The sequence below is a fragment of the Rhinopithecus bieti genome, unplaced genomic scaffold (assembly GCF_001698545.2).
Source record: "Rhinopithecus bieti isolate Rb0 unplaced genomic scaffold, ASM169854v2 scaffold_56806, whole genome shotgun sequence".
NCBI lineage: Eukaryota > Metazoa > Chordata > Mammalia > Primates > Cercopithecidae > Rhinopithecus > Rhinopithecus bieti.
The window spans coordinates 2,351,905-2,379,454 of record NW_016823424.1 but is presented as its reverse complement, the minus strand read 5'-3'; the positions used below and the strand labels follow the sequence as shown (position 1 = coordinate 2,379,454).

The 27,550-nt window shown below is 42.2% G+C and overlaps 1 protein-coding gene and 1 pseudogene across 2 annotated transcripts in view; one reads left to right on the top strand and one right to left on the bottom strand.

The window, feature by feature from the left end:
* TFCP2 (transcription factor CP2) overlaps positions 1–27,550 on the bottom strand; it is an 83,956-nt gene that overhangs the window by 11,598 nt on the left and 44,808 nt on the right. For both annotated transcript variants that reach the window (XM_017861479.1, XM_017861480.1), the window contains exons 2-8: positions 16,366–16,517; positions 15,417–15,493; positions 13,741–13,846; positions 7,728–7,834; positions 5,693–5,845; positions 3,607–3,717; positions 2,817–2,905 (exon numbers count right to left, since the gene is read on the bottom strand). In XM_017861479.1, the coding sequence (XP_017716968.1) occupies positions 2,817–2,905; positions 3,607–3,717; positions 5,693–5,845; positions 7,728–7,834; positions 13,741–13,846; positions 15,417–15,493; positions 16,366–16,517 (795 nt within the window). The remainder of the gene's footprint in view (positions 1–2,816; positions 2,906–3,606; positions 3,718–5,692; positions 5,846–7,727; positions 7,835–13,740; positions 13,847–15,416; positions 15,494–16,365; positions 16,518–27,550) is intronic.
* LOC108521585 (60S ribosomal protein L35a pseudogene) lies at positions 3,023–3,437 on the top strand (annotated as a pseudogene).

Sequence of the window (27,550 nt, the reverse complement as noted above, 5' to 3'; positions counted from 1 at the left end):
TAAAAAAATCTGTGCTCTCTCATAAAACATTCTTATTCTTTGACCCAATACTTTAATTTTCTATTAGTTTAACCTAAATACTTTATGTGGAGGGGGAGAAACTATGTCATTAGCAACATTTTTTTATTATTAAGGAAATTGAAGAAAATATCAACATTTCAATAAGTTGGGACTGATGAGATAAATTATGGCATAAAAATATTTAACCGTAAATTTACTAAGATGAAAAATTATGAAAGAATAATTGTCAAGAAAAAAATTTTAAAATAAAATGAAAAATATCAGGATAAAAAATTTTATCAATACATTACTACTGTAGGAAATACACAAATATGCACACATACACACGAAAAATATTGGAAGAAAATTTATGCAATGCTATTTGATCACACACATTTAGAATAAAAAAAACTTTTTTTTTTTTTTTTTGAGACAGAGTCTCGCACTTTCTCCCAGGCCGGAGTACAGTGGTGTGATCTCGGCTCACTGCAAGCTCCGCCTCCCGGGTTCACACTATTCTTCTGCCTCAGCCTCCTGAGTAGCTGGGACTACAGGCACCCGCCACCACGCCCGGCTAGTTTTTTTGTATTTTTAGTAGAGACGGGGTTTCACCATGTTAGCCAGGATGGTCTCGATCTCCTGACCCCGTGATCCACCTGCCTCCGCCTCTCAAAGTGCTGGGATTACTGTTGTGAATCACTGTGCCCGGCAAAAACAATTATTTTAATGCAGTCTCAAAAATTGGTGCTGCCTAATTTATGATCCAAGGGTTATCGCCACACCCTCAGTTTTTCTTTTTCTTTTTTTTTGAGATAGAATTTCACTCCTTTGCCCAAACTAGAGTGCAGTGGCATGATCTCAGCTCACTGCAACCTCTGCCTTCCAGTTTCACGCAATTCTCCTGCCTCAGCCTTGCAAGTAGCTGGGATTACAGGTGTCTGCCACCACACCCCGCTAATTGGGGTTTCACCATGTTGGCCAGGCTGGTCTCGAACTCCTGACATCATGATCTGCCTGCCTCGGCCTCCCGAAGTGCTGGGATTGCAGGTGTGAGCCACCGCACTCAGCCTCAGTTTTCTTTATACATTCTTTGTCTATGAATTGTCCCTCTTCCCTAATGCCTACTTTTATGGAAGAAAAGTTTCACTAGTATGAAGTACATGACAAAGAGAAGAGAAAAATTTTTAAACACAACTCCTAAACTCTGTATCATATTTGGAATTACCTATAAGTAGAATGTATCATCTATGCGGATGTTAAGATCTTTTTTTCTTTTAAAATAAGATCTTCTTTCTTTTTTAGCCTTAGCTGCAAAATTCAAATTTGGTATTTGAACATAGTAATTAACTTATCTTAGGGCCCTAGTTATATGTATTCCTTCTACAACTAATACCTACTTTTATTCTTAATTGTTACGTTTTGAATATTTAAGCTACCTTAATTAAATCCTTTAAAAAGTAGGTCAGACATAGAGCCTAAATAAATCCAAAAACACAAACATTGCAACCAAACAATATGCTCACACATTTGGTAGTCTAACTATTTCAAGTTTCAATATGGTTATGTGAAATACACGTTAAATGCTAGGACTATATAATACAGCTACTTTTTAAAATTGGAGTAGGTGTCTGTACCAACTTTCAATTATCTCTTATGGTAAAAGATAATAAGGCAAGATTAAATGTATCCCATAAATAATTCCAAAACTTCATTTTAGCCATCATCTTCAAACTTATTTCTTCAATTTTCAAAGATTCGTAATAATTAGGTGTTAGAAGTATTCCTAACAAGTAACAAAACAAATTTTAGTGTTTGTACAATTGTTTCCAGTTCCCAAATCTGGTGCAACTATGATCAGGAAGTGAAATAACCACAAGATGTGCAGTAATAGGGAGAGGCAAAAAGCCCAGATCATCAGTCCCTGAACCACTAACAATTGACCATAAATGCTACTTTCTAGTGGGGGTAAAAAAGAAGAGGAGTGGCCGGGCGCGGTGGCTCAAGCCTGTAACCCCAGCACTTTGGGAGGCCGAGGCGGGTGGATCACGAGGTCAGGAGATCGAGACCATCCTGGCTAATATGGTGAAACCCCGTCTCTACTAAAAATACAAAAAAAAAAAAACTAGCCGGGCGAGGTGGCGGTGCCTGTAGTCCCAGCTACTCGGGAGGCTGAGGCAGGAGAATGGCGTGAACCCGGGAGTCGGAGCTTGCAGTGAGCTGAGATCTGGCCACTGCTCGCCAGCCTGGGCAGCAGAGCAAGACTCCGTCTCAAAAAAAAAAAAAGAAGAGGAGGAGGGAGAGGGGAGAACACAAGGAGAAGACAGGGCTATATAAAATTCTTTCAATCTCTTTTGAAGATACTCCAAATCTCAGTTAATATATAAATCCATCAAAGAACGACCAAATAGATGTACTTGACTTAAAAAGATCTTGTTGGCCGGGCGCGGTAGCTCAAGCCTGTAATCCCAGCACTTTGGGAGGCCGAGACGGGCGGATCACGAGGTCAGGAGATCGAGACCATCCTGGCTAACACGGTGAAACCCCGTCTCTACTAAAAATACAAAAAAACTAGCCGGGCGAGGTGGCGGGCACCTGTAGTCCCAGCTACTCGCGAGGCTGAGGCAGGAGAATGGCGTAAACCCGGGAGGCGGAGCTTGCAGTGAGCTGAGATCTGGCCACCGCACTCCAGTCCGGGCGACAGAGTGAGACTCCGCTTCAAAAAAAAAGAAAAAAAAAAAAAGATCTTGTTTATGAACAGGTAATGAAAGAATATATATTTTGGACAAATATAAGCCAATTTTATATCCCAGACTTACCCTTCCCCAAGAGAAAAACTGCTATGGGAACTGTTGAAGCCAGGTGATGGGGAATTATTGACATATGTGATCTCAGGCCATGGAGAACACTAAAAACAAAGGATAAGTTAGATAATGAACAAGCACATTTGACCCTAGGATTTGACTAAAACATTGTTACTTGAATAGTACATCTTGATTAGTAAATCTTAATTCCTCAGAGACTCCCACAAGCAACAGAGAACAGTGCTTCTCTTTCCACCATCTTGGAGCCTGTGGAGACCTGCTGGGAATAGGAATTTTAAAAGGAAACATGTCTAGAAAACTGTGGTCCCGGGCCATTTTTGTTGGTTATAAGTGGGTTCTCCAGAACCAAAGGCAGCACACAGCTCTTCTTAAAATTGAAGGTGGTTTATGCCCAAGATGAAACTGAATTCTATTTGGGCAAGAGATGTGCTTAGGTATACAAAGCAAAGAACACCACAGTAACATGCAGCAAACCAAACAAAACCAGAGTAATGTGGGGAAAGATAACTTGGACACAGAAACAGCAGCATGGTTCGTGCCAAATTCTAAAGGAATCTTCCTGCTAAGGCCGCTGGACACAGAATCCATGTGATACTGTGTCCCTCAAGGATTTAAACTAATGAAAAGTAAACAAAAGTAGACTTGTGCTCTTGTTTAAAAAAAAAAAGGGGGGGCGAGCGAGAGAGAGAATGTTGCTTAGGAGAAAATTTTGACCAGTTTGGAAGTGATGAATTTTAAGATTAAAATTATGAACTGAAATTGTCACCAAAAGAAATCTTTTTACCTCTGTGAGTATGGTTGTCTCATAGGAAGGTTGATATTTCTCCTTTTCATGAGGTGTTCGTTTCTCCATTTTTTCCCTATCGGTTTTTTGCTTTCTGTCTGCACCTTTGGGCTGAAATGAGAAACATTTTGTTTTAAATTCAGGTACTCACCTTTTGACCCAACAATATTGATTCTAAAAACTTAAATATTCACGTATGAAACAAAATTGTATGTGCAGTGATGTAAAGGCAAGACACATCACTTTAAGTTTGAAAATAGGAAATTTAAATGTTTCTGTTTGATGGAGTTGAAAAGAATCCGATCTATAGCTACGGACATGGAAAGATCTTTAAAGCACATAATTAACTGAAAAAAATCAAGGCTCAAAACATTTCAGATAGTATAATCCCATTTATATGTCAAAGAAAATATGTATATAGCTATGTATGTGTGTGTATAAAAGGATAGAAAGGAACTAGAAGAGCTGGGCGCAGTGGCTCACGCCTGTAATCACAGCACTTTGGGAGGCCGAGGCAGGCGGATTGCCTGAGCTCAGGAGTTCAAGACCAGCCTGGCCAATGTGGCGAAATCCTGTCTCCATTAAAAATACAAAAAATTGCTGGGCGCGGTGGCTCAAGCCTGTAATCCCAGCACTTTGGGAGGCCGAGACGGGCGATCACGAGGTCAGGAGATCGAGACCATCCTGGCTAACACGGTGAAACCCCGTCTCTACTAAAAATACAAAAAAAAAAACTAGCCGGGCGAGGTGGCGGGCGCCTGTAGTCCCAGCTACTCGGGTGGCTGAGGCAGGAGAATGGCGTGAACCCGGGAGGCGGAGCTTGCAGTGAGCCGAGATCTGGCCACCGCACTCCAGCCTGGGCGACAGAGCAAGACTCCATCTCAAAAAAAAAAAAAAAAAAAAAAAAAAAAAAAAAAAAATTAGCGGGGCATGGGNCCCAGCTACTCGGGTGGCTGAGGCAGGAGAATGGCGTGAACCCGGGAGGCGGAGCTTGCAGTGAGCCGAGATCTGGCCACCGCACTCCAGCCTGGGCGACAGAGCAAGACTCCATCTCAAAAAAAAAAAAAAAAAAACAAAAAAAAATACAAAAAATTAGCTGGGCATGGTGTGTGTGCCTGTAGTCCCAGGTACTGGGGAGGCTGAGGTATGAGAATCGCTTGAATCCAGGAGATGGAGGTTGCAGTGAGCTGAGATTGCACCACTGCACTAGAGCCTGGGCGACAGAGTGAAACTCCAACTCAAAAGAAAAGAAAAGAAGAGGGAACTAGACAGACACATATGAAATTACGAAATTATGACAGTGGTTTCCTCTGGGAAGAGGTTGTCGGGGGGGTCAGCATCAGAGTAGTAAAGGGAGAATTTCAGTGTTGCTCTGAATACTTCTGTATTATTCAATCTCTTACAATGAGAACATATTTATCCATGTGATAAAAATAAATAGGACCCTGGCTGGGGCACAGTGGCTCACACCTGTAATCCCAGTACTTTGGAAGGCCAAGGCGGGCAGATCACTTAAGACCAGGAGTTCAAGACCAGCCTGGGCAACATGGCAAGACTCCCTCTCTACAAAAAAAAATACAAAAATTAGCCCGGTGTGGTGGCACATGCCTGTAGACCCACTTACTGGGGAAGCTGAGGCAGAAGGATTGATTGAGCCCAAAAGATTGAGCTATGATTGCGCCACTGCACTCCAGCCTGGGTGACAAAATGAGACCCAGTCTCAAAAATAAATAAATAAATAAGACCAAATAAGAAAAGATCAAGTATGAATGTAACCAAAAATAGTCCATTTTTGTGAGCTTTACAAGAGTTTGTAACTTCAATAGGCTTTAAGAGCTTTCAATGAGAATCCATGTTCGTGCCTCCAGCCCTCTTTTCCAAGTTCCTATTATCCTATGACCATCTCCATGTAAATTTCTTTACCAGGCATCTTGGTAATTATTTCAATGACTCTAGCTTAGACTTTTTTTTTTTTTTTTTTTGAGTTTTCAAAAAAATAAGACAAGTTGATTTTCTGACTGGGTAACTAATGTTAACGTAGAATAAGGTAAAAGAATCCAAAGGCCAGCACGTTGCTCAGGAATACCTTGAAAACTTTGATCTGGCAGCTGGCCGAGTGTAAGTGCTCAGTATATTCCCCGTTTTCATTCTCCTTGAAGGTATCTATTTGTACTCGGAATGGCACCCCCTTTTCTCCACCATGTTTCCTCATAGTGAACTCTGTACTAATACAGTGCACCTGGAAAGAATACAACATCAAGGCTTCAGTACCACTAGCTAGCCAAACCAGTTGGCAGTATTTTTTTTTTTTAGCAACTATTAACAGCAAAACCTTTACTAGGCATTATGAATACCTACAAAAAACACTTTTCCTCTTTGTGATCTTGAAGAATTTACAATCTGATAGAGGAAATAGAAAAAACTTAAATGCTTTACAAATGCAAACAAAATACAAGTACAGATCTAATGCTAACAAAAGCTGCTGGGAGAAACTAAATTCATTAACTGCTTCAAAGAACACAGAGTTGGCCGGGCGCGGTGGCTCACGCCTGCAATCCCAGCACTTTGGGAGGCTGAGGCGGGCGGATCACAAGGTCAGGAGATCGAGACCATCCTGGCTAACAAGGTGAAACCCCATCTCTACTAAAAAATACAAAAAATTAGCCAGGCGTGGAGGCAAGCGCCTGTAGTCGCAGCTACTCGGGAGGCTGAGGCAGGAGAATGGCGTGAACCCGGGAGGTGGAGGTTGCAGTGAGCCAAGATCACTGCACTCCAGCCTAGGCAACAGAGCGAGACTCCCGTCCCCCCAAAAAAAAAAAAAAAAAAGAGAGAGAGAAATGATTTCTGTTAAAGTTTCCTCAATTTTAAGGAAGATTTTAGAAAGAAGAGCCACTACCCAGTCTGGGAACATAGTAAATATGAAAGTTCACAGTAATATTGGAGAAAAACGTTTGCTTGGCTATTGCATAAAGTCTAAGATTGGTGATTTTTTTTTTTTTTGAGACTAAGTTTTGCTCTTGTCGCCCAGGCTGGAATGCAATGGCACAATCTCAGCTCACTGCAACCTCTGCCTTCCCAGTTCAAGCAATTCTCCTGCCTCAGTTTCACAAGTAGCTGGGATTACAGGCATGTACCACCATGCCCTGCTAATTTTTGCATTTTTAGTAGAGACATGTTTTGCCATGTTGGCCAGGCTGGTCTCGAACTCCTGACCTCAGGTGATCTGCCTGCCTCAGCCTCCCAAAGTGCTGGGATTACAGGTGTGAGCCACGGCACTTGGCCTGGTGAATCTTAATAGAAGAACCTTGTCTGATTGACTAAGATTATAGCTGAAAGTCTTAAAATCATATATACAAAGTGTTAACATAGTGACTATCTCATGTGAAATACTCAATAAACTACTGGTTATTATAATTATTACAAATAAGGATTTTCAAGGACTCTACCCAAAGAACATAATCAGGTACGCAAATCAAATTTTAAGTATAAAGATGTTCAAAATAACATTACAGATAATAGTAAAAAAATCAGGCCAATCAAGGCCGGGCATGGTGGCTCACACCTATAATCCCAGCACTTTGGGAGGCCAAGGTGGGCGGATCACCTCAGGTCAGGAGTTCAAGACCAGCCTGGCCAGCATGGTGACACCTCTACCAAAAATACAAAAATTAGCCGGGCATGGTGACATGTGCCTCTAGTCCCAGCTACTGGTGAGGCTGAGGCAAGAGAATCACTTGAACTGGAAGGCGGAGGTTGCAGTGAGCCGAGATTGCACCACTGCACTCCAGATTGGGAGACAGAGCCGAGACCCTGTCTCAAAAAAAAAATTATGCTGATCTAAATGCCAAATAATTGTTACGTAAATTATGGTACAACCAAGGAATGAAATATTATGCAGCCATTACCAAGCAATTTTGGGAGACACAAATAAATAAACTGGGGTATTAGAAGAGCAATTCAGAAACTCCTCAATGCTCTCAGGCACAGGTTAAAGAGCCTGGGCTTGACAGTAAGGCTAGAACCCTGTAAAGATTTCAAAGTTAACATGTTTTGTCCTTTAAGAAATAAACTGGTAGTAAGAGATGCTCTTCAAAACTGGAACTTTATCTGCAGCGCCTTACCTGAATAAACACAGATGTCCTCTTTGCAGGGTCCCACAGGAACTCCACTGTATTGAGTTGAGTTGGATTAGCCCTAGGATCGATTATACCCACAGACATTGGGATATCTGAGAAACAAAATGGTAATCATTGAACAATTCTGAGGGCTACCCAGTTTTAAATGAGAAAGTATTGATTCTTATATTACTCAGCGTAGCTACTAAGATTTTTGTATATCACATCCTAAATTTCTTTGTGTTTTTTTTTAGATGGAGTCTCGTTCTGTCGCCCAGGCTGGAGTACAGTGGTAGAGGGCTGGAGTGCAGTAGCACCATCTCAGCTCACTGCAACCTCCGCCTCCTGGGTTCAAGCGATCCTCCTGCCTCTGCCTCCTGAGTAGCTGGGATTACAGGAACATGCCACCTTGCCGAGCAAATTTTTTTTTATTTTTAGTAGAGATGGGGTTTCGCCACGTTGCCCATGCTCCTCTCGAACTCCTGACCTCAGGTTATCCAGCCACCTTGGCCTCCCCAAGTGCTGGGATTACAGGATTGAGCCACCGTGCCCAGCCCACACCTTAAATTTCCTCTTTGTCAATGAAAATATTTGATTAGATTAAATTGGCTTAAGTTCTTTGCTTCTGAGCACCTTTTCTCCTCTTTAAAAAGTTTTTAAAATATGGCAATTAAAAAAATTGTTTGGCCAGGTGCAGTGGCTCACGCCTATAATCCCAGCACTTTGGGGGCCCAAGGGTGGCAGATCACAATGTCAGGAGTTCGAGACCAGCCTGACCAACATGGTGAAACCTCGTCTCTACTAAAATACAAAATTAGCTGGCCGTGGTGGCACATGCTTGTAATCCCAGCTACTCAGGAGGCTGAAGCAGGAGAATGGCTTGAATCTGGGAGGCGGAGATTGTAGTGAGCCGAGATCGTACCACTGCACTCCAGCCTGGGTGACAGAGCAAGACTCCATTAAAAAAAAAAAAAATGTTTAGGCCGGGCGTTGTGGCTTACACCTGTTATCCCAGCACTTTGGGAGGCCAAGGTGGGCGGATCACCTGAAGTCAAGAGTTCAAGAACAGCCTGGCCAACATGGCGAAACCCCGTCTCTACTAAAAAATTCAAAAATTAGCCACGTGTGGTAGCAGGCATCTGTAATCCCAGCTACTTGAGAGGCTGAGGCAGGGAGAACTGCTTGAACCCGGGAAGCGGAGGTTGCAGTGAGCTGAGACTGTGCCATTGCACTCCAGCCTGCGTGACAGAACAAGACTCTGTCTCAAAAAACAAAAAAATCATTTTTAAATTGACAATAATTGTACATATTCATGGGCTATATAGGGATATTTCAATACATATAATGCATAGTGATCAGATCAGGGTAATCAGCATATTCATTGTCTCAAACATCTGCCATTTCTTTGTGTTGGGAATGTTCAGTATCCTCCTTCTAGCTTAAAATATGGCAGTTTAAAGGCAGTTTCCTTTTAATTTGCTAAAATCCTATTTAAGGTGGATTAAGTCTACACTATCATGAAAACTGTAATTTATAATCTGTTTCAACTACAGTTTTAAAATTAGTTTTATTGCCAAAAGCACATTAAGAGGATTGCTATTGAAGGGGTGCAGCAGAGTGTCTACATGAAAGTAGAAAGCATTATATCACGAATGGAAGTGGGAAAATTTTAACATAAAGATTGATGCAGGCCAAGTGTGGTGGCTCACGCCTGTAATCCCAGCACTTTGGGAGGCCGAGGCAGGTGGATCATTTGAGGTCAGGAGTTCAAGGCTAGCCTGGCCAACATGGTGAAAATTTATCTCTACTAAAAGTATAAAAATTAGCCGGGCGTGGTAGTGGATACCTATAATCCTAGCTACTCAGGAGGCTTGTTACAAATGCACAAGTCATGAGAATGACTTGAACCCAGGAGACAGAGTTTGCAGTGAGCCGAGATCATGCCATTGCACTCCAGCCTGGGTGACAGACCGAGACTCTGTCTCAAAAAAAAAAAAAAGGAAGGTTGATGCTGACTTACAAAGTAATCAAATAATCCTGTAACAGAGTGACAAATCTTTACTTAAAAGGGAAGCAAGAATTAATGGGTCTGAGTAGAACTTTTCTTTCCATTCCACATAGCAGATATTCAAATAGCATTCCCTGAGTTCTCCTATTAACGATCAGACCGGGGAGTTAAGGGCAGGTGATATGTATTATCAGAACTGTGGTATAACTATCCTACTATGTTGGCATCAATGATACAAACAATAAAGCATCAAGTGGGTTCCACTCCACAGTATTAGCTGCGTTAGACTCATCTTAAGGTCAATTTATCATACAGATATCAGGATCACTGCATGAGAACCAATGTTTTCTCAGGTAAAATTAGTAGTAGTTAATTTTTTTTTAACAACTATGTTTACAGGTCTTCACAAATACATATGCAGATACCAGGAAAAGTGACTGCATAGGTATTTGTGAAGATCTTTCCTTTATACCCTATGACTTAGGAAAAACAAATTCTACTCTGCGTAGCAACGTAGGAAGACAAAACATAACTGCAAACCGAGAGACATAGCTTCTAATATCAGAACTCCCACTTCAGTGACTGGTTCTCAGGCACTACTAAAATGACGGAACTTGGCCAGGCGCGGTGGCTCATGCCTGTAATCCCAGCACTTTGGAAGGCCAAGGCAGGCAGATCACGAGGTCAGGAGATCGAGACCATCCTGGCTAACACGGTGAAACCCCATCTCTACTAAAAATACAAAAAATTAGCTGGGTGTGGTGGCGGGTTCCTGTAGTCCCAGCTACTCAGGAGGCTGAGGCAGAAGAATAGTGTGAATGCGGGAGGCGGAGCTTGCAGTGAGCCAAGATCGCGCCATTGCACTCCAGCCTGGGTGACAGAGCAAGACTCCATCTCAAAAAACAAATAAGTAAAAAAAAAAAGGAAGGAACTTTCAGCATGCTGGGGAAAAAAGTCTGCCCCCCTTTACAAACGTATAACAAAATATCAGATCCTGAGCAGCCAAAACAATCTTGAAAAAGAACAAAGTTGGAAGTCTCATGCTTCACAACTTCCAAACTTACTATAAAGCTACACTTAGCAAAATAGTGAGGTATAGGCATAAAGCTAGACATATAAACAAATGGAATAGAATAGAGAGCCTAGAAATAAGTTTTCAAATATATGGTCAAATGAGTTTTGACGAGGGTGCAAGACCATTCAGTGGGAGAAAGAACAGTCTTTTCAACAAACGGTGTTGAGAAAACTGGGTATCCACATGCAAAAGAATGAAGTTGGGTCCTTACCTTGTACCATATACAACCATGAACTCAAAATGGATCTGTGACCTGAATATAAGACCTAAAACTATAAAACTCGTAGAAGAAAACATACGGGAAAAGTTTCTTGGTACTGAATTTGGCAACGACTTCTTGGATATGGCACCAAAAGCACAGGCAATTAAAAAAAATTAGATAAATTAGACCACCTCAAAATGTAAAACTTTAGTGCATCAAAGGATAGTATCAACATAGTAAAAAAGCAACCCACAGAATAAGAGAAAATATTTGCATATGATATATCTGCTATGGGGTTAATATCCAGAATATTTTAGAAATTCCTTCAACTCGGCCGGGCGCGGTGGCTCAAGCCTGTAATCCCAGCACTTTGGGAGGCCGAGACGGGCGGATCACGAGGTCAGGAGATCGAGACCATCCTGGCTAATACGGTGAAACCCCGTCTCTACTAAAAAATACAAAAAACTAGCCGGGCGACGAGGCGGGCGCCTGTAGTCCCAGCTACTGGGGAGGCTGAGACAGGAGAATGGCGTGAACCCAGGAGGCGGAGCTTGCAGTGAGCTGAGAGCTGGCCACTGCACTCCAGCCTGGGCGGCAGAGCAAGACTCCGTCTCAAAAAAAAAAAAAAAAAAGAAATTCCTTCAACTCAATAACAAAAAAACAAAACAATCCAATTCGATAATGGGCAAAAGACTTGAACAGACATTTCTCCAAAGAAAATATATAAATGGCGGGCCAGGAGCCATGGCTCACGCCTGTAATCCCAGCGCTTTGGGAGGCCAAGGCGGGTGGATCACTTGAGGTCAGGAGTTTGGGACCAGCCTGGCCAACATGGCAAAACTCCCTCTCTACCAAAACACAAAAATTAGCTGGGTGCGGTGGTGGGCCCCTGTAATCCCAGCTATTCGGGAGGCTGAGGCAGGAGAATTGCTTGAACCCGGGAGGTGGAAGTTGCAGTGAGCTGAGATCATGCCACTGTACTCCAGCCTGGGCGACAGAGGGAGACTCCATCTCAAAAAATAAATAAATCAGTAAATAAATAAAAATAAAGAAAGAAAGACAATATATAAATGGCCAATAAGCACATGCAAAGATGCTCAACATTACTAATCACCAGGGAAACGCAAATCAAAACCACAATGAGATACCACTTCACAATCATCAGGATGGATATTATCAAAAAATAGAAAGCAACAGTCCAGGTGCAGTGGCTCACGCCTGTAATCCCAGCACTTTGAGAGGCTGAGGCAGGCAGATCAAGAGGTCAGGGGATTGAGACCACCCTGGCCAACATGTTGAAACCCCATCTCTACTAAAAATACAAAAATCACCTGAGTGTGGTGGCGCATGCCTGTAATCCCAGCTACTCAGAGGCTGAGGCAGGAGAATCACTTGAACCTGGGAGGCGGAGCTTGTGGTGAGTTGACATCTCGCCATTGCACTCAGGCCTGGGCAACAAGAGCGAAACTCCGTCTCAGGGAGAAAAAAAAAAAAAAGAACGAAAGCAACAAGTGTTGGCAAGGATTGAAGAAATTGGAATTTTTTTTTTTGGGGGGGGGACAGCAGAGTCTCGCGCTGTCACCCAGGCTGGAGTGCAGTGGTGTGGTCTCAGCTCACTGCAAGCTGCACCTCCTGGGTTCACACCATTCTCCTGCCTCAGCCTCCTGAGTAGCTGGGACTACAGGCGCCCGCCAGCATGCCCAGCTAATTTTTTTGGATTTTTAGTAGAGACGGGGTTTCACTGTGTTAGCCAGGATGGTCTCAATCTCCTGACCTCCTGATCTGCCCACCTTGGCTTCCCAAAGTGCTGGGATTACAGGCATGAGCCACCACGCCCAGCCGAAACTGGAACCTTTGAGTACTGCTGGTAGAAATGTAAAATGTGTAGTCACTGTGGAAAGCAATATAGTGGTTTCTAAAAAAAAATTTAAGGTAGAATTACCATATGACCCAGCAATTCCATTTCTGGATATACATCCAAAAGAATTAAAAGCAGAGACTCAAACACATATTTGTACATCCATGTTCATAGCAGTGTTATTCACAATAGCCAAAAAATGGAATTAAATTAAGTGCCCATTATGGGATGAATGGATAAACAAAGTGTGGTATATACACACAATGGAATATTATTCAGCCTTACATGGGAAGGAAATGCTAACATATGCTACACCATGAACCTTGAAAACATTATGCTAAGTGAAAAATGCCAGTCACAAAAGTACAAATACTGTATGATTTCATTTATGCAGTACTTAGTAGTCTAATTCATAGAGACAGAAAGGAGAATAGTGGTTACCAGGGGCTGTGAAGAAGGGAGAATGGGGAGTTGTTTAACAGGTACAGACATCCAGTTTTGCAGATAAGAAAAGTTCTGGAGATGGATGATAGTGATGGTTACACAATAATTTGAATGTACTTAATGTTACTGAACTATCCACTTAAAAATGCTTAAAATGATAACTTTTATGTAACATATATTTTACCACAACTTAAAAAACAACAAAATCATCCTATAGTTGCTATGGAACTAAAGTGTTTATACTTTCAACTTCAATTTTGGTATCATTTTAACTTGTATTTCTTAAAATTTTTTATGCTTAATAAATACTTTCAAGGTTTATACTAATTGAGCTTCACAAGCATATGAATCAAGGTAAATGTCAAATAAAGAAAACCAACTCTCGGTCCATAGCTAAAGGCACTTCCTAGGCAATAGATTCTCTTAACTCACCTATGTCAAGAATTCTGTCTCCAGGTCGGTTCCACCTCCAACCTTCTAGCTGCTGATGCTCAGTGTACTGTAGCCTTCTATCATGGAACACCACACGGAATATACTCTAAAAGGATACAACAAAATCAAATGATAACAGGACCTCTTGAAAATCAGTGCTGACAAAAACTAGCAGGACTCACTGCCAGTTGGTTTCTAAACACAATCTAAAATTATTTTTCTTAAGATCTGCTTCACTCTAAAACCCATACCATACTAAGTGCTATTTCAGGATAAAATTTTATAATTACTCAGATATAATCTTTTTTTTTTTTTTTTTTTTTTGGAGACGGGAGTCTGGGCTCTGGTCGGCCAGGCATGGGAGTGCCGGTGGCCGGATCTCAGCCTCACTGCAAGCCCTCCGGGGCCCTCCCAGGTTCACGCCATTCTCCTGCCTCCGGCCTCCCAAGCTAGTGGGACTAAAACAGGCGCCCGCCTCGTCGCCACGCTTAGTTTTTTGTATTCTTTAGTAGAGACGGGGTTTCACCGTATTAGCCAGATGCGTCTCGATCTCCGTGACCTTGTGATCCGGGGCCCGTCTCGGGGGCCTCCCAAAGGTGCTGGGCATTTACAGGCCTTGGAGGCCACCGCCGCCCGGCCTATTTTTTTTTTGAAACGGATTTCGCCTCTTGTTGCCCAGGCTGGAGTGCAATGGCACCATCTCAGTTCACTGGCAACCTCGCCTTCGGTTCAAGGAATTCTACCTGTTTCAGCCTCTGAGTAGCTGGGGATTGTAGCTGGGATTATAGGTATGCGCCACCACGCCTGGCTAATTTTGTATTTTCTGTAGAGACAGGGTTTCTCCATGTTGGTCAGGCTGGTCTCAAACTCCCAACCTCAAGTGATCTGCCCGCCCCAGCTTCCCAAAGTGCTGGGACTACAGGTGTAGGCCACCGTACCCAGCCAATTTCTCGGATATAATCTTTATAGTTAACTGGTATCATATTTAAAACTTGGCTTAAACTTCAGTCCGATGGTAAGTAGGCATAAAGGACTCCCATATGAAGCATTGCTGCATGCCTCTTCTGTTACGCCATGGCTTATCTGGCTTAGCTCTTCAGATGTATATGAAAAACTCACCAAGTGCCCTGCTTGCTAACCCACCATACAACCTGTAAACACTGAGGGTAGGTAGAGCCTATTTCCATCAACTTTCCTTTTGTTACTTTTACTTTGTAGTAGTGTCTGTTAATTCCTCCCACCACCTTTTGACAAAACTCCTGTTTCAATTGTGCTGTGAATTATCATAGACTAAGAGAACTGCTCTTCATCAAAGTAGCTTCTGTTTTCCTCGCTATAAGACTAAGTATCAAAAAAGACACTCAGGCTTGTCTAAAGACCTCAAGGAGGTTACTTTACTCCAAAAGAACTTCACTGAGCCAGGGGTGATTACCCTGGACAGGGAGCGGTAAGCGTTCTATTTCTGCAGCTCTGAAAAATTCATGTGAATAGTGGGGCCTACTCTGACCCCAAAGAAATAACACATCAGCTTACCGCTCTGCCAACAAATTATGGCACGCAAGAGATACCATCAAGCCCTTGGAAGCAAAAGAACATTAACAACAAAAACAAAAATTTTAAATCACAAAAGAATTAATAAAAAAATATTGTACAGAAGAATGATTTATTCGTTTTACCTTCACCAATTTGCCATTAATTTCTGGAAGTTCTCCAAGTTTCCTATTGTCTAGCATTCGAATTTCATAAGACTGTCCTAGAAGAAAAAGTAATTACATATTATATTCATCACAACTTAACTTTGCTAGATTCAGAAAGAATAAAATTCAGTTGGTTGAATATACAATAGTATAATAATATTATTAGTATTAGTAACAACAACCAGAAGCCTTTACTAGATGCTCAGCCCTGTGCCAAGTATGTCACACATTATCTCATTTAACTGATATACCTTTCTAAGGTATTACCAATCCCATTTTACAGACAAAGAAATTGAAACTTAAAAGAGTTTTAGCAACTTGTCCAAGGCCACACAATTGGTAAATAATAGAGCCAGGTAGAGTAATACTTCTCAGACAGTAATCAATGGGAGGGTCTAGGGAACATGATTAGGAAGAGGAAGCTGGGAACTAAAAATGGACAGCTAAGCAAAAGAAGCTAGTAATAGATATCAAGTATGACATTAGAACTCAAATCTCTGAAGTAGGATTTCTAGTTTGATAGGTCACACCAGAAAGATCTAAGTTTTTACATATAAGTGTACCTAATAAAACATCATAAATGGCCGGGTACAGTGGCTCACGCCTGTAATCCCAGCACTTTGGGAGGCCGAGGTGGGCGGATCAGGAGGTCAGGAGATCCAGATCATCCTGGCTAACACGGTGAAACCCCATCTCTACTAAAAATACAAAAAAAAATTAGCCGGGCGTGGTGGCACATGCCTGTGGTCCCAGCTACTCAGGAGGCTGAGGCAGGAGAATGGTGTGAACTCAGGAGGCGGAGCTTGCAGTGAGCTGAGATCGTGCCACTGCACTCCAGCCTGGGCGACTCTGTCCCAAAAAAAAAAAACAAAAAAACTCATAAATACTGTAGGCCTGCAATATACTAATGAATGAGGAAGCATCTAACCTTGATTGAGATACGTCAGGGTTTCATCATGGAGTTTCACTGCTGGAGAGGTAGCAGCACAAAGCACATATTGAAAAGGCAGGATTTTATTCTCATTATCAGGAGGCAAACTTGACTCTTCTTGCTTAAAAATGGGCAATGCGAGGACATCACTAAAATAAAACAAATGATTCACATTAATATCTGGCAATTGTGCAAAGGCAGGTTTATTGTTAAATAATTTAATTGCAATGCTTTGGAAAGCCATAAACATTACTCACCTTGGTGGAGTTTCACCCCAACAATTCCATTTAGATTACCTGCTGTGATATCCCCCTGACCACAATAGTGTGGGTGAAGACAGATATTCACTGCTAAAACCACTAAGTGTTAAAGAGAATGTTTCGCCGTGCGCGGTGGCTCAAGCCTGTAATCCCAGCACTTTGGGAGGCCGAGACGGGCGGATCACGAGGTCAGGAGATCGAGACCATCCTGGCTAACACGGTGAAACCCCGTCTCTACTAAAAAATACAAAATCTAGCCAGGCGAGGTGGCGGGCGCCTGTAGTCCCAGCTACTCCGGAGGCTGAGGCAGGAGAATGGCCGGAACCCGGGAGGTGGAGCTTGCAGTGAGCTGAGATCCGGCCACTGTACTCCAGCCCCAGGGACAGAGAGACACTCCGTCTCAAAAAAAAAAAAAAAAAAAGAGAATGTTTCTAGGAATCATAGACAGGAGTTCCTAAAAGGACTCTGGAAATTATAAACAGAGTTCTAAAATGTATAAATCTAGGACACTCAGTAATGTCTTTGTTCTCAGAAAGGCAACAACTGTACTACCTGTATAACCATATCAGCTGATTTTCTATAAGGACTAAAATAACTTCTACAATTCCTTAGAAGCCACATGAAAAGGACAAATCAATAACGAGTATATATTTCAAGGTCATCTTACATTCTGGGGAATAACAACTAATATTGAGATATTCCTACAAGCCATTTCCTCTAAGAAAAAGCTTTTTGTATCTATCAGTTTATCTAAACTTGCAAACCAAAGACACACATCCATCCTTTGTCAGTAGGAATGTAAAACCACACTCTCATCCTTTGTCAGTAGGAATGTACAATGACATAAACACTTTAGGAAAAGGTTTGGCAATTTTTTATAAAATTAAACATGCAGCCAGGCGCAGTGGCTCATGCCTATAATCCCAGCACTTTGGGAGGCCAAGGCGGGCAGATAACCTAAGGTCCGGAGTTCGAGACTCGGCTGACCAACATGGCGAAACCGTGTCTCTATTAAAAATACAAAATTAGCCAGGAGTGGTGGCGCATGCCTGTATTCCCAGCTATTCGGGAGGCTGAGGCAGGAGAATTGCTTGAACCCGGGAGATGGAGGTTGCGGTGAGCCGAGATGGTGCCATTGCACTTCAGCCTGAGCAGCAAAAGCCAAACTCCATCTCAAAAAAAAAAAAATTAATTAAAAAAATTTTAAATTAATCAGGCATCTGTTGACCCCAGCAGTTCCACCCATTGGTACTTATCAAAGAAAAATGAAAACATAAGTCCACCCAAGACTTGTTATAAACGTCCACAGCATAAAAGCAAAAACTAGGCCAAGCGCAGTGGCTCACACCTATAATCCCAGCACTTCGGGAGGCTGAGGTGGGTGGATCACCTGAGGTCAGGAATTTGAGACCAGCCTGGCCAACATGGTGAAACTCCGTCTCTACCAAAAATACAAAAATTAGCTGGGTGTGGTGGTGCAGGCCTGTGGTCCCAGATACTTGGGAGGCTGAGGCAGGAGAATTACTTGACCTCAGGAGGCAAGAGGTGCCGTGAGCCGAGATCGTGGCACTGCACTCCAGCCTGGGCAACAGAGCAAGATTCTGTCTCAAAAAAAAAAAAAAAAAAAAAAAAAAAAAAAAAAACTGGAAAGAACCTAAATGTTCATGAGTAAGAGAATGGATGTACAAACCATGATATATCCATACAATGAACTACTCAGTGAAACAAAGTAATGTAACATGGATGAATCTCACAGATATAATGCTCAACAAAAAAAGTCAGACACAAAGAATGCATAATGCATGGTTCTGTTTATATGACAGTCTAAAACAGGCAGAGCCGAAGAGAACAATGGTTTCCTGGTGGGGCAGGGGATGACTTGGAAGGTATATAAGGGAACTCTGTAGGGAGATGAATATGTTTTATACTATGATAGGTCTGCTACACAGTTGTAACTCTAACAGCTTATTTTTGCATCTCACTGTAAATGAATTTTACCTAAAAAAAAAATTTATTGAATAGAAGATGGGGAATAGGTAGAAGTAAAAATAATAAAAGAGGGCTAGGTGTGGTGGCTCACGCCTGTAACTCCACCACTTTGGGAGGCCAACGCAGGTGGATCACTTGAGGCCAGGAGTTCAAGACCAGCCTGGCCAACATGGTGAAACCCCATCTCTACTATTAATAGAAATACAAAAATTAGCTGGGTGTGGAGACACACACCTGTAATCCCAGCTATGTGGGAGGCTGAGGCACGAGAATCGCTTGAGCCAAGATTGTGCCACTGCACTCCAGCCTGGGCGACATAGTGAGACTGTGTCTGAAAAAAACAAAAAAGATAAAAAGAGTAGTAACATGTTGATGACTGTTAAAGCAAGGTGATGAGTATAAGAGGGTTCATCATATAATTCTGTTTACTTTGTATATGTTTGAAATTTTCCACAGTAAAGTTTTTTTAAAAAAAGAAAAAATATACATAGGCCACAGAGTACTTCTGGGTACAAAAGAAAAGGAACAGGGCACATGAAATAAAAGAAACAATTAAGATTCCCTTGGCCGGGCACAGTATGGCTCACGCCTATAATCGCAGCACTTTGGGAGGTCAAGGCGGGCAGATTACTTGAGGTCAGGAGTTTGAGACCAGCCTGGCTAACGTGGTAAAACCCCGTCTCTACTAAAAATACAAAAGTTAGCCAGGTGTGGTGGCGCGTGCCTGTAATCCCAGCTACTCAGGAGGTTGAGGCCGGAGAATTGCTTGAACCCGGGAGGTGGAGGTTGCAGAGAGCCGAGATCACACCACTGCACTGAAGCCCAGGAGACAGAGTGAGACTCCATCTAAAAAAAAAAAAAAAAAAATTCCCCCCAAAAGATTAGAAGTCAGGAATCCAGGGATTTGTTTTTTTAGACAGTCTCGCTCTGTCTCCCAGGCTTGAGTGCAGTGGCACGATCTCGGCTCTCTGCAACCTCCACCTCCCGGGTTCAAGCGATTCTCCTGCCACAGCCTTCCAAGTAGCTGGGACTACAGGCACATGCCACCACGCCCGGCTAACTTCTGTATTTTTAGTAGAGACAAGGTTTCACCATGTTGGCCAGGCTGGTCTCAAACTCCTCACCTCAAGTGATCCGCACATCTCGGCCTCCCAAAGTGCTAGGATTATAGGTGTGAGCCACCTCACCCAGCCCAGAGATTCTTGTTAACATTCCCCATGTTCAAAATGGAATACATTCAAACCTTTACCTATAATTTAAATATTAAGCTTATAAAGAGACGAAAATACTTCTTTTTAACCATTCACAGATGAAAAAGCAATTCTTTATATGTACCTATATCCCTCACCAGTACACACATTTTCCCCAATACATCAGCTAACAGGGTCACTACCTTCAGGCAAAGACACTATTGACAGAAAGTTGACTACACTCTTGTGAATTTTACAGACAATATTATAAATTATTACTGGAAAATAAAACAAGTAGCAAATGTTCTGATTATTGACTTCACACACAGGTATAATACAAATTTACTGGCATGAACACTAAAAAAAGGAGGGGTGGAAGAGAAGAAAATTTTTCTTTCTGTTGATGTCTGAATAACAATAATATGTTATTATTTGAATCCAGTAAGATGCAAATAGTTTGATGCAAACCAGTTTTCACGAAACAGTTTTCTTTTTTTCTTTTTCTTTTTTTTGAGACAGAGTCTCCCTCTGTCACCCAGGCTGGAGTGCAGTGACACCATCTCGGCTCACTGCAGCCTCTGCCTCCCGGGTTCAAGTGATTCTCCTGCCTCAGCCTCCCGAGTAGCTGGGACTACAGGCACCTGCTACCATGCTCAGCTAATTTTTGTATTTCCAGTAGAGACAGGGTTTCACCATGTTAGCCATGCTGTTCTCAAACTCCTGACCTCAGGTAATCTGCCCACCTCAGCCTCACAAAGTGCTGGGATTACAGGCGTGAGCCACCACAGCCGGCCTGTGAAACAGTTTTCTCATCGTCAAAAAATATTTCAATGGCCAGAAACATAAAAGGCACTTTCTTTTCCTTAGGCTTTGCTCATATGAGTTAAGAGTGGAGAATGTTGAGGGAATCCTTCTTCCTGTCCATATTAATTTTTTTCCACATGAAACATATTGTTCCCTTGAGACTATTTACAACTGTGGAAACAGAGTTTTCTAAAAAATTACTCTGTTCTAGTTCTTTTATTTCTCAAGATCAGGAAGTTACCAGTGCTCTCATAACAAAAAGTATAGAAAATAAAGTAAAACACCACAAAACTTAACACAGTGTTAGCATTTGGAAGCCTTTACTGTCTTATCATTCTCAAATACATCACATCTGATGATTCCTTAAAAGATTAGTAAAGATTACCAGATATCAAGACAAATAGGATTTTGAAACATAGCAACAGTTCAACCTTTATGAATGTAGGGTGGCTATTTTTTCTTCTCAAGTATCACTACCAACCAAGGTTAATAAACAGCAACCATTCCTAGTCTTCTCAGGATCATGTGGCATTACACCTAACCCATGACTAGGCAAAGGACTGTCATCTGGGGCTAGAATTCTAAAACTGATTCTCAAAGTTACCCCTAAAACTAACTCGAAACAGTACAGCCAAACCAAATACACAAGACTATATTTCCTCATCAGTGAGTTTAAGATCTAAAAGCCCCAAACATATTTCAATTATTCATAATCTTGCTATACTGCATTTATTTTAGTCTGCTGTGGGAGCAAAAGTACCATTCAGTTCCACATTCCTAAAGATAGAGGCTAAAGGTCACTGGAAATATAATTCTAGGTCCCTATTTATACCAAAACAAAAACAAGTGCATCCAGAAAGAAACGGTTTTGGAAATCCAAGTCTGCTCCTCTTCCTTAGAGGTGAGTTTAGATAAGGAAAACCCAAACCCATTCTGGTAGATTCTAAGTAACTGCTGCCAATGTATAATTTAACATTTTATTGTATTTTCTGATTGCTTTATGCATTTAGTTCATTTCTTTTTTTTTTTCTTTAATTTTTTAAAATTTTTTATTTTTTGTAGAAATGGAGGTCTTGCTGTGTTGCCCAGGGTGGTCTCAAACTCCAAGCCTCAAGTAATCCTCCCACCTCTTCTCCCAAAGTGTTGGGATCACAGGCATGAGCCACTGTGCCTGGATTAATTAATTTCAATGAACCATAAGCTATTTGAAAGGAAGACTTCTCTTTCCTGTTCTTAGCAAATATTCACTGATATGATGTATACTTTTGTTTTGTTAAATAAAAACTATAGGAGGCCACTAAACTCCTATACTAGGTAGGCCCCAACAAAGCAGACTAAAAATAAAAATGGAGTCATTCTACATTGTTCTACATTGTTAAACCTAAACTAAGCTATCTTATCTTCTAAGAAATCAGGAGAGACAGAACACCTAATGTCCCAAACAGGACAGTTTAAATCTTCAAACAGCATGATAATAAAGTTCTCTCTGCTTTAATCCTCACACAAAAATAGTAGCCTGAAGTAGCCTGATGTTAATCAACCAGCCACTTTTCTTTTTTTCTTTTTTGAGGGGGTCTCACTCTGTCACCCAGGCTGGGGTACAGTGGCGTGATCAAAGTTCACTGCTGCCTTCAATTCCTGGGTTCAAGGGATCCTCCGGCCTCCTAAGTAGCTGGGACTACAGGTGTGCACCACCATGTCTGGCTAATTCTTAAATTTTTTGTAGAGATGGGGTCTGATCATATTGCTCAGGTTGGTCTTGAACTCCTGAGCTCAAGCTCTTCTCTCTTAGCCTCCCACAGTGCTAGAATCACCAGCATGAGCCACCTGGCCCAATCAGTTATTTTTTTTTTCTTCTTTTTTTTTTTTTTAGTGTTCTGAAGTGATTTTACTTTTATTTCCTTCACTTTAAGCCAATTATGAAATTTCACCGTGATTTCTGGGGTGTGGGGGGAAGGCGGTGTTTAAGAATCATCGGGGCTGTGGCCTAGTCAGCCTGCGGAGGTGCAGGCAGGGTAGGCCCTCATGGGGCAGCCGGAGGAGCACGGACTGCCCTGCCAACAGGTAGGTCATGTTCCAAGAGCGTGAGAGCTGTTAACGCAATGTCCTCCGCGGCTTCCAGTTTGCACAGCTCGATCAGGCCGTCCCCCGCCATGGCCAGTGAGTTGGCAATCAGCTCGGCTGCCTTGGAGTTGCCCTCAGCAGAGACCATGGCCGCCTTTTTCTGCTGCTCAGCCTTTTCCATCATAAATCTGGCCCTCTCTGCTTCCTGCTGAGCCACCTGTTTGGCTTCCACCGCTTCTGTGAACTCCTTCCCAAAGGTCAGATATGTCAAGGACACGTCGTCCAGGATGAGCCCAAATGGGGCTGCTTGTTCTGTAAGGTCGATGCTCACCTGCCTGGAGACCAGCTCTCTCTGGGTGATTACTTCTCCAGCATCAAAGCGAGCCACCACTGACTTGAGGATCTCGGTCGTGATGGACGGCAGCACACGCGCATCATAGGCCTCTCCGATGCTGGTGAAGATGCAGGAAGCTGGCTAGCGACAGGCGGGAAGATGATGCGCAGTGTGATGTTGACATTCTGTAAATCTTTGCTACCAGTGATGACTGGTACATGATGTGGTGGAGAAAGGCAGTCAAAGATAATTGGTTTCTGTACCCATGGGATGAGAAAGTGAGTCCCTTCCCCTACCACAATGTCCTGTCATTTTTGTCCTGAAATCAGTCAAAGATGACAGCTCTGTGCCCAGCATCCACATTATATAAGGCAGAGTTCACATGCCTCCTGCAACAGCTAAGGTCAAGCCAAACTTACCATGGACTCAAACACTTTGGCAGACATGTTTTCTTCTGCGGGACCCTCTCGCACCTGCTTCCACTCTGACCTCCACATGAATCAATCAGTTATTTCTCTATTGTTCTCTCTCCCTCTCCTAGCCTTACAAGAAAAAGTAACTAATACACTGTTCTTTGCTTCTGCTTCCTTTAGCCCTTCTGTCTAACCTCTTCTGCTCAGCTCACTGGAACATTACTATATTTTATGGAATGATGTCTTACTCAATTCTAGAATCACAAAGAAAGCCAACTGAGATCCTTTAAATTTGCTATAATTCTATCCTTTGACAGGTTGTTTGCATTCACCACAATACTCAGCACTATATACACTATAATCATTTTGGAATTTTTGATCTTACCCTATCTCTGATCAAAATATAAAGATACAGAAATCACAGGCTGGGCGTGGTGGCTCACGCCTGTAATCCCACCACTTTCGGAGGCCGAGGCGGGTGGATCACTTGAGGTCAGGAGATCAAGACCATCCTGGCCAACATGGTGAAATCCCACCTCTACTAAAAATGCAAAAATTGGCCGGGCACGGTGGCTCACGCCTGTAATCCCAGCACTTTGGGAGACCAAGGTGGGCGGATCACCAGGTCAGGAGATAGAGATCATCCTGGCTAACATGGTGAAACCCTGTCTCTACTAAAAAATACAACAAAAATTAGCCGGGCGTGGTGTTGGGCACCTGTAGTTCCAGCTACTCAGCAGGCTGAGGCAAGAGAATGGCGTGAACACAGAAGGCGGAGCTTGCGGTGAGCCGAGATTGCGCCACTGCACTCCAGCCTGGGCAACAGAGCGAGACTGTCTCAAAAAAAAAAAAAAAAAGCAAAATGAGCGGGGCGTGGCGGTGTGCGCCTGTAGTCCCAGCTACTCAGGAGGCTGAGGCAGGAAAATTGCTTGAACCCAGGGGCGGAGGCTTCAGTGAGCCAAGATCGCGCCACTACACTGCAGCCTGGTGACAGAGCGAGACTCCATCTCAAAAAAAAAAAAGACACAGAAATCACACCTGTTAAAAGGATAAGTTGAGTATATGTTAAAAATGTATACTCCTAAATGGAAATCCAAACCTGAGCATGAAGTCATAGCAGAAAGCAACTGAGTGAAAGGAAGAGGAATAGAAGCAATATCAGGAGTGATCTTTCTTGAATGTAACTAAGATTCCACAAAGAGCTGCTTCACATAAATTACCCTTTTGAGAAAGGGCAGCCCCTGAATGGTCTCTACTAATTCGTAACTGTGGTTTAGCTTTCTTCCTTCAGGCCTACCAGCTGTTTGAGATGCCCTGTTCTAGAAAGAGCCTAGAAAAGGGAGGAGAGGGTTGAAGAGTGTTACCTTGAGTAAGAAAGGCAGTAGATAGCATCTAAGGAACTTAGAAGCTAACTTGGCACAATAAGATGTCATGAACTTCAGCTTTCCTATTTGTAACCCTCATTTAGCTTCCACTAAACGAGAATAAAGCATTTGAAGCAAAAGCATGCTAACATCCCTATGTTAGCTACAGCATGAAAGGGCAACAGCTGAAGAGACTACACTCTACTCTAAGGCCAGCTTCAAAAGACAAAAAATATCCAGCAAACAATTGACCATAACAACTTTAAGAAAATAGACTGATTTTCTGGGATTTGTGGGAAGGATGTAAGGTCAAATCAGGGAGGAGACCTGGCAAGGACAGATGGCCCTGTGATTTTACCATAAAGCCAGCGATGATAAAAGATTTCTGCTACGGAAAAATCTCATACAACTAAAAAGCAGCATATAAGATTTTTTAAATTTGCCTTGCTAATTATTCTATCTTCCAGAAGGTAGACGAAATGAGTAGAATTATAATTTGGAACCTAATCTGAATAAGAAGAAATTGATCAGAAAAGAAGTAGTGGATGCCTCAAAAGAAAACAACCAAGGCAGATAGGCAGGCAGAAGAGCAAGGGGCACAGCTAGATGCAGCAACTAGACTCTGAGAACAGGCTTCAACCAGTCAAGGAGACAGGACCTAAGGCTGAGGTGCTAAAGACAGGACCTAAGTCTGAGATGCTAAAAGGGAAGACAACAGGATTGAGGTTCTCAAAAATGAAATTCTGGCAATCTCATTATTTAAGATAGATGGGGGAAAAAAGAAGGGGCTTATCTAAAGAGACTAGCTGGAAAGCTCACCAATCAACTCAGAATTAGACAGACATACACAACATATATAAAAAGAAAGAAACTATTTTTAAAAATTGCACTGATGTGTCACCAAGAAGGAAGCTGAAGCTGAAGCCCAGAATGTGCTGAGACTTGCAAAAAAGGTAAGGAAGACACAGGCCCACTCTTTGATGTAAATGGCATATTACTAATTAATATAAAGCAGAGACAAAACATCTCAATTCCTGTTTTTCTTCTATCTTTTCTGACAAGAAAAATCATCTTGAAAGTAGAAAGAAAAGAAGAAATATTAGGAAAACTAGATTACTGACCAAGATAAATAAGGAGACTGTCAAAGAGTGCCTATCTGTCTAAATGAATAAAAAATGCCTGGATGAATTCTACACCAGAGAACTTGAAGAATCTGCAGATGAGACCCATGCGTGACACTTTGGAAACCCAGACAAGTCTCATGATTCTAACAATCCCAAATATCACATTAGCTTTGTGTGTCTGCAGAAGCAATTTTCTTTTCTTTTCTGTTCTTTTTTTTTTTTGAGAAGGAGTTTCACTCTGTTGTCCAGGCTGGAGTGCAGTGGTGCGATCTCAACTCACCGCAACCTCTGCCTCCCGGGTTCAAGCAATTCTCCTGCCTCAGCCTCCTGAGTAGCTGGGATTACACGTATGCACCACCACGCCCAGCTAATTTTTGTATTTTAGTAGAGATGGGGTTTCACCATGTTGGCCAGGTTGGTCTCGAACTCCTGACCTCAAGTGATCCACCCAACTCAGCCTCCCAAAGTGCTGGGATTACAGGCGTGAGCCACCATGCCCAGCCTGCAGAAACAATTTTCAAAAAGAAGGGAGACTATATTCTCCGTACCTTATACTAGAGTTGATGTGATGTGCAGGGCAAGCAAAACTGCAGAATAGGTTACTAAAAGAATAGTTCATTAATAAAAACTAGTATCAGGAACATCTAGAAGCCATAACCAAACTCCATTTTCCTTTTTTTATATGGTTAGGCCAGCAAATGCTATAGGCATAAATATAGTATCTGGATTTCAGCAAGGAATAAAATAAAATCTCTCTTGATATCACTGTGCAAAGTGAAAAAATATGAATTTTTTAACTTGAAAGTGGCTTCACAGATAATTATACAACTGTACCTAAAGAGTTGCAGATAAATCTGGAAGAAGGCTCAGTAGTATGCAACGGGGCCCAGAGTAACCTGTCCTTTGCAACGTGTTTTTATAAATGACTTGGATGAGAATATGGAAAGGAGGATCATCAAATGTGCAAATGACAGGAATCTGGGATGGGAAAGTAAACACCCTGTATGCCATTATCAACTTTTTAAGTAATTCTAAGTGGCTGGAACAGGAGGCTAAATTTAAGGGGATCATATTTAATAAGGATAAATATAAAGTCATAAGCTTAGAACAAAAAATAAACAACAAAAATGGCACAGGACAGTGAGAAATGACTAGGCTTTTTAAAAAAGTCTATTTCAAAGAGACAAACAGTGTGTTACAGCTGCCAAAATCACTGATATCAGGTTTCATTAAAAGCAAAGTCTGAATGAAGAAAATGTCATTCTCTATGCAAATCAGACTACACTTGAATATACTTAGTTCTGAATGTACACATTTGAGAAGACTTAAAAAATCTAAGGCGAGGCCGGGCATGGTAGCTCATGCCTGTAATTCCCAGCACTTTGGGAGGCCAAGGCGGGTGGATCACGAGGTCAGGGGTTCAAGACCAGCCTGGCTAACATGGTAAAACCCTGTCTCTACTAAAAATACAAAAAATTAGCTGGTCATTGTGGCAGGCGCCTGTAATCCCAGCTACTTGGGAGGCTGAGGCAGGAGAATCTCTTGAACCCGGGAGGCGGAGGTTGCAGTGAGCCAAGATCGTGCCACTGCATTCCAGCTCGGGTGACAGTGCAAGACTCCGTCTAAAAAAAAAAAAAAAA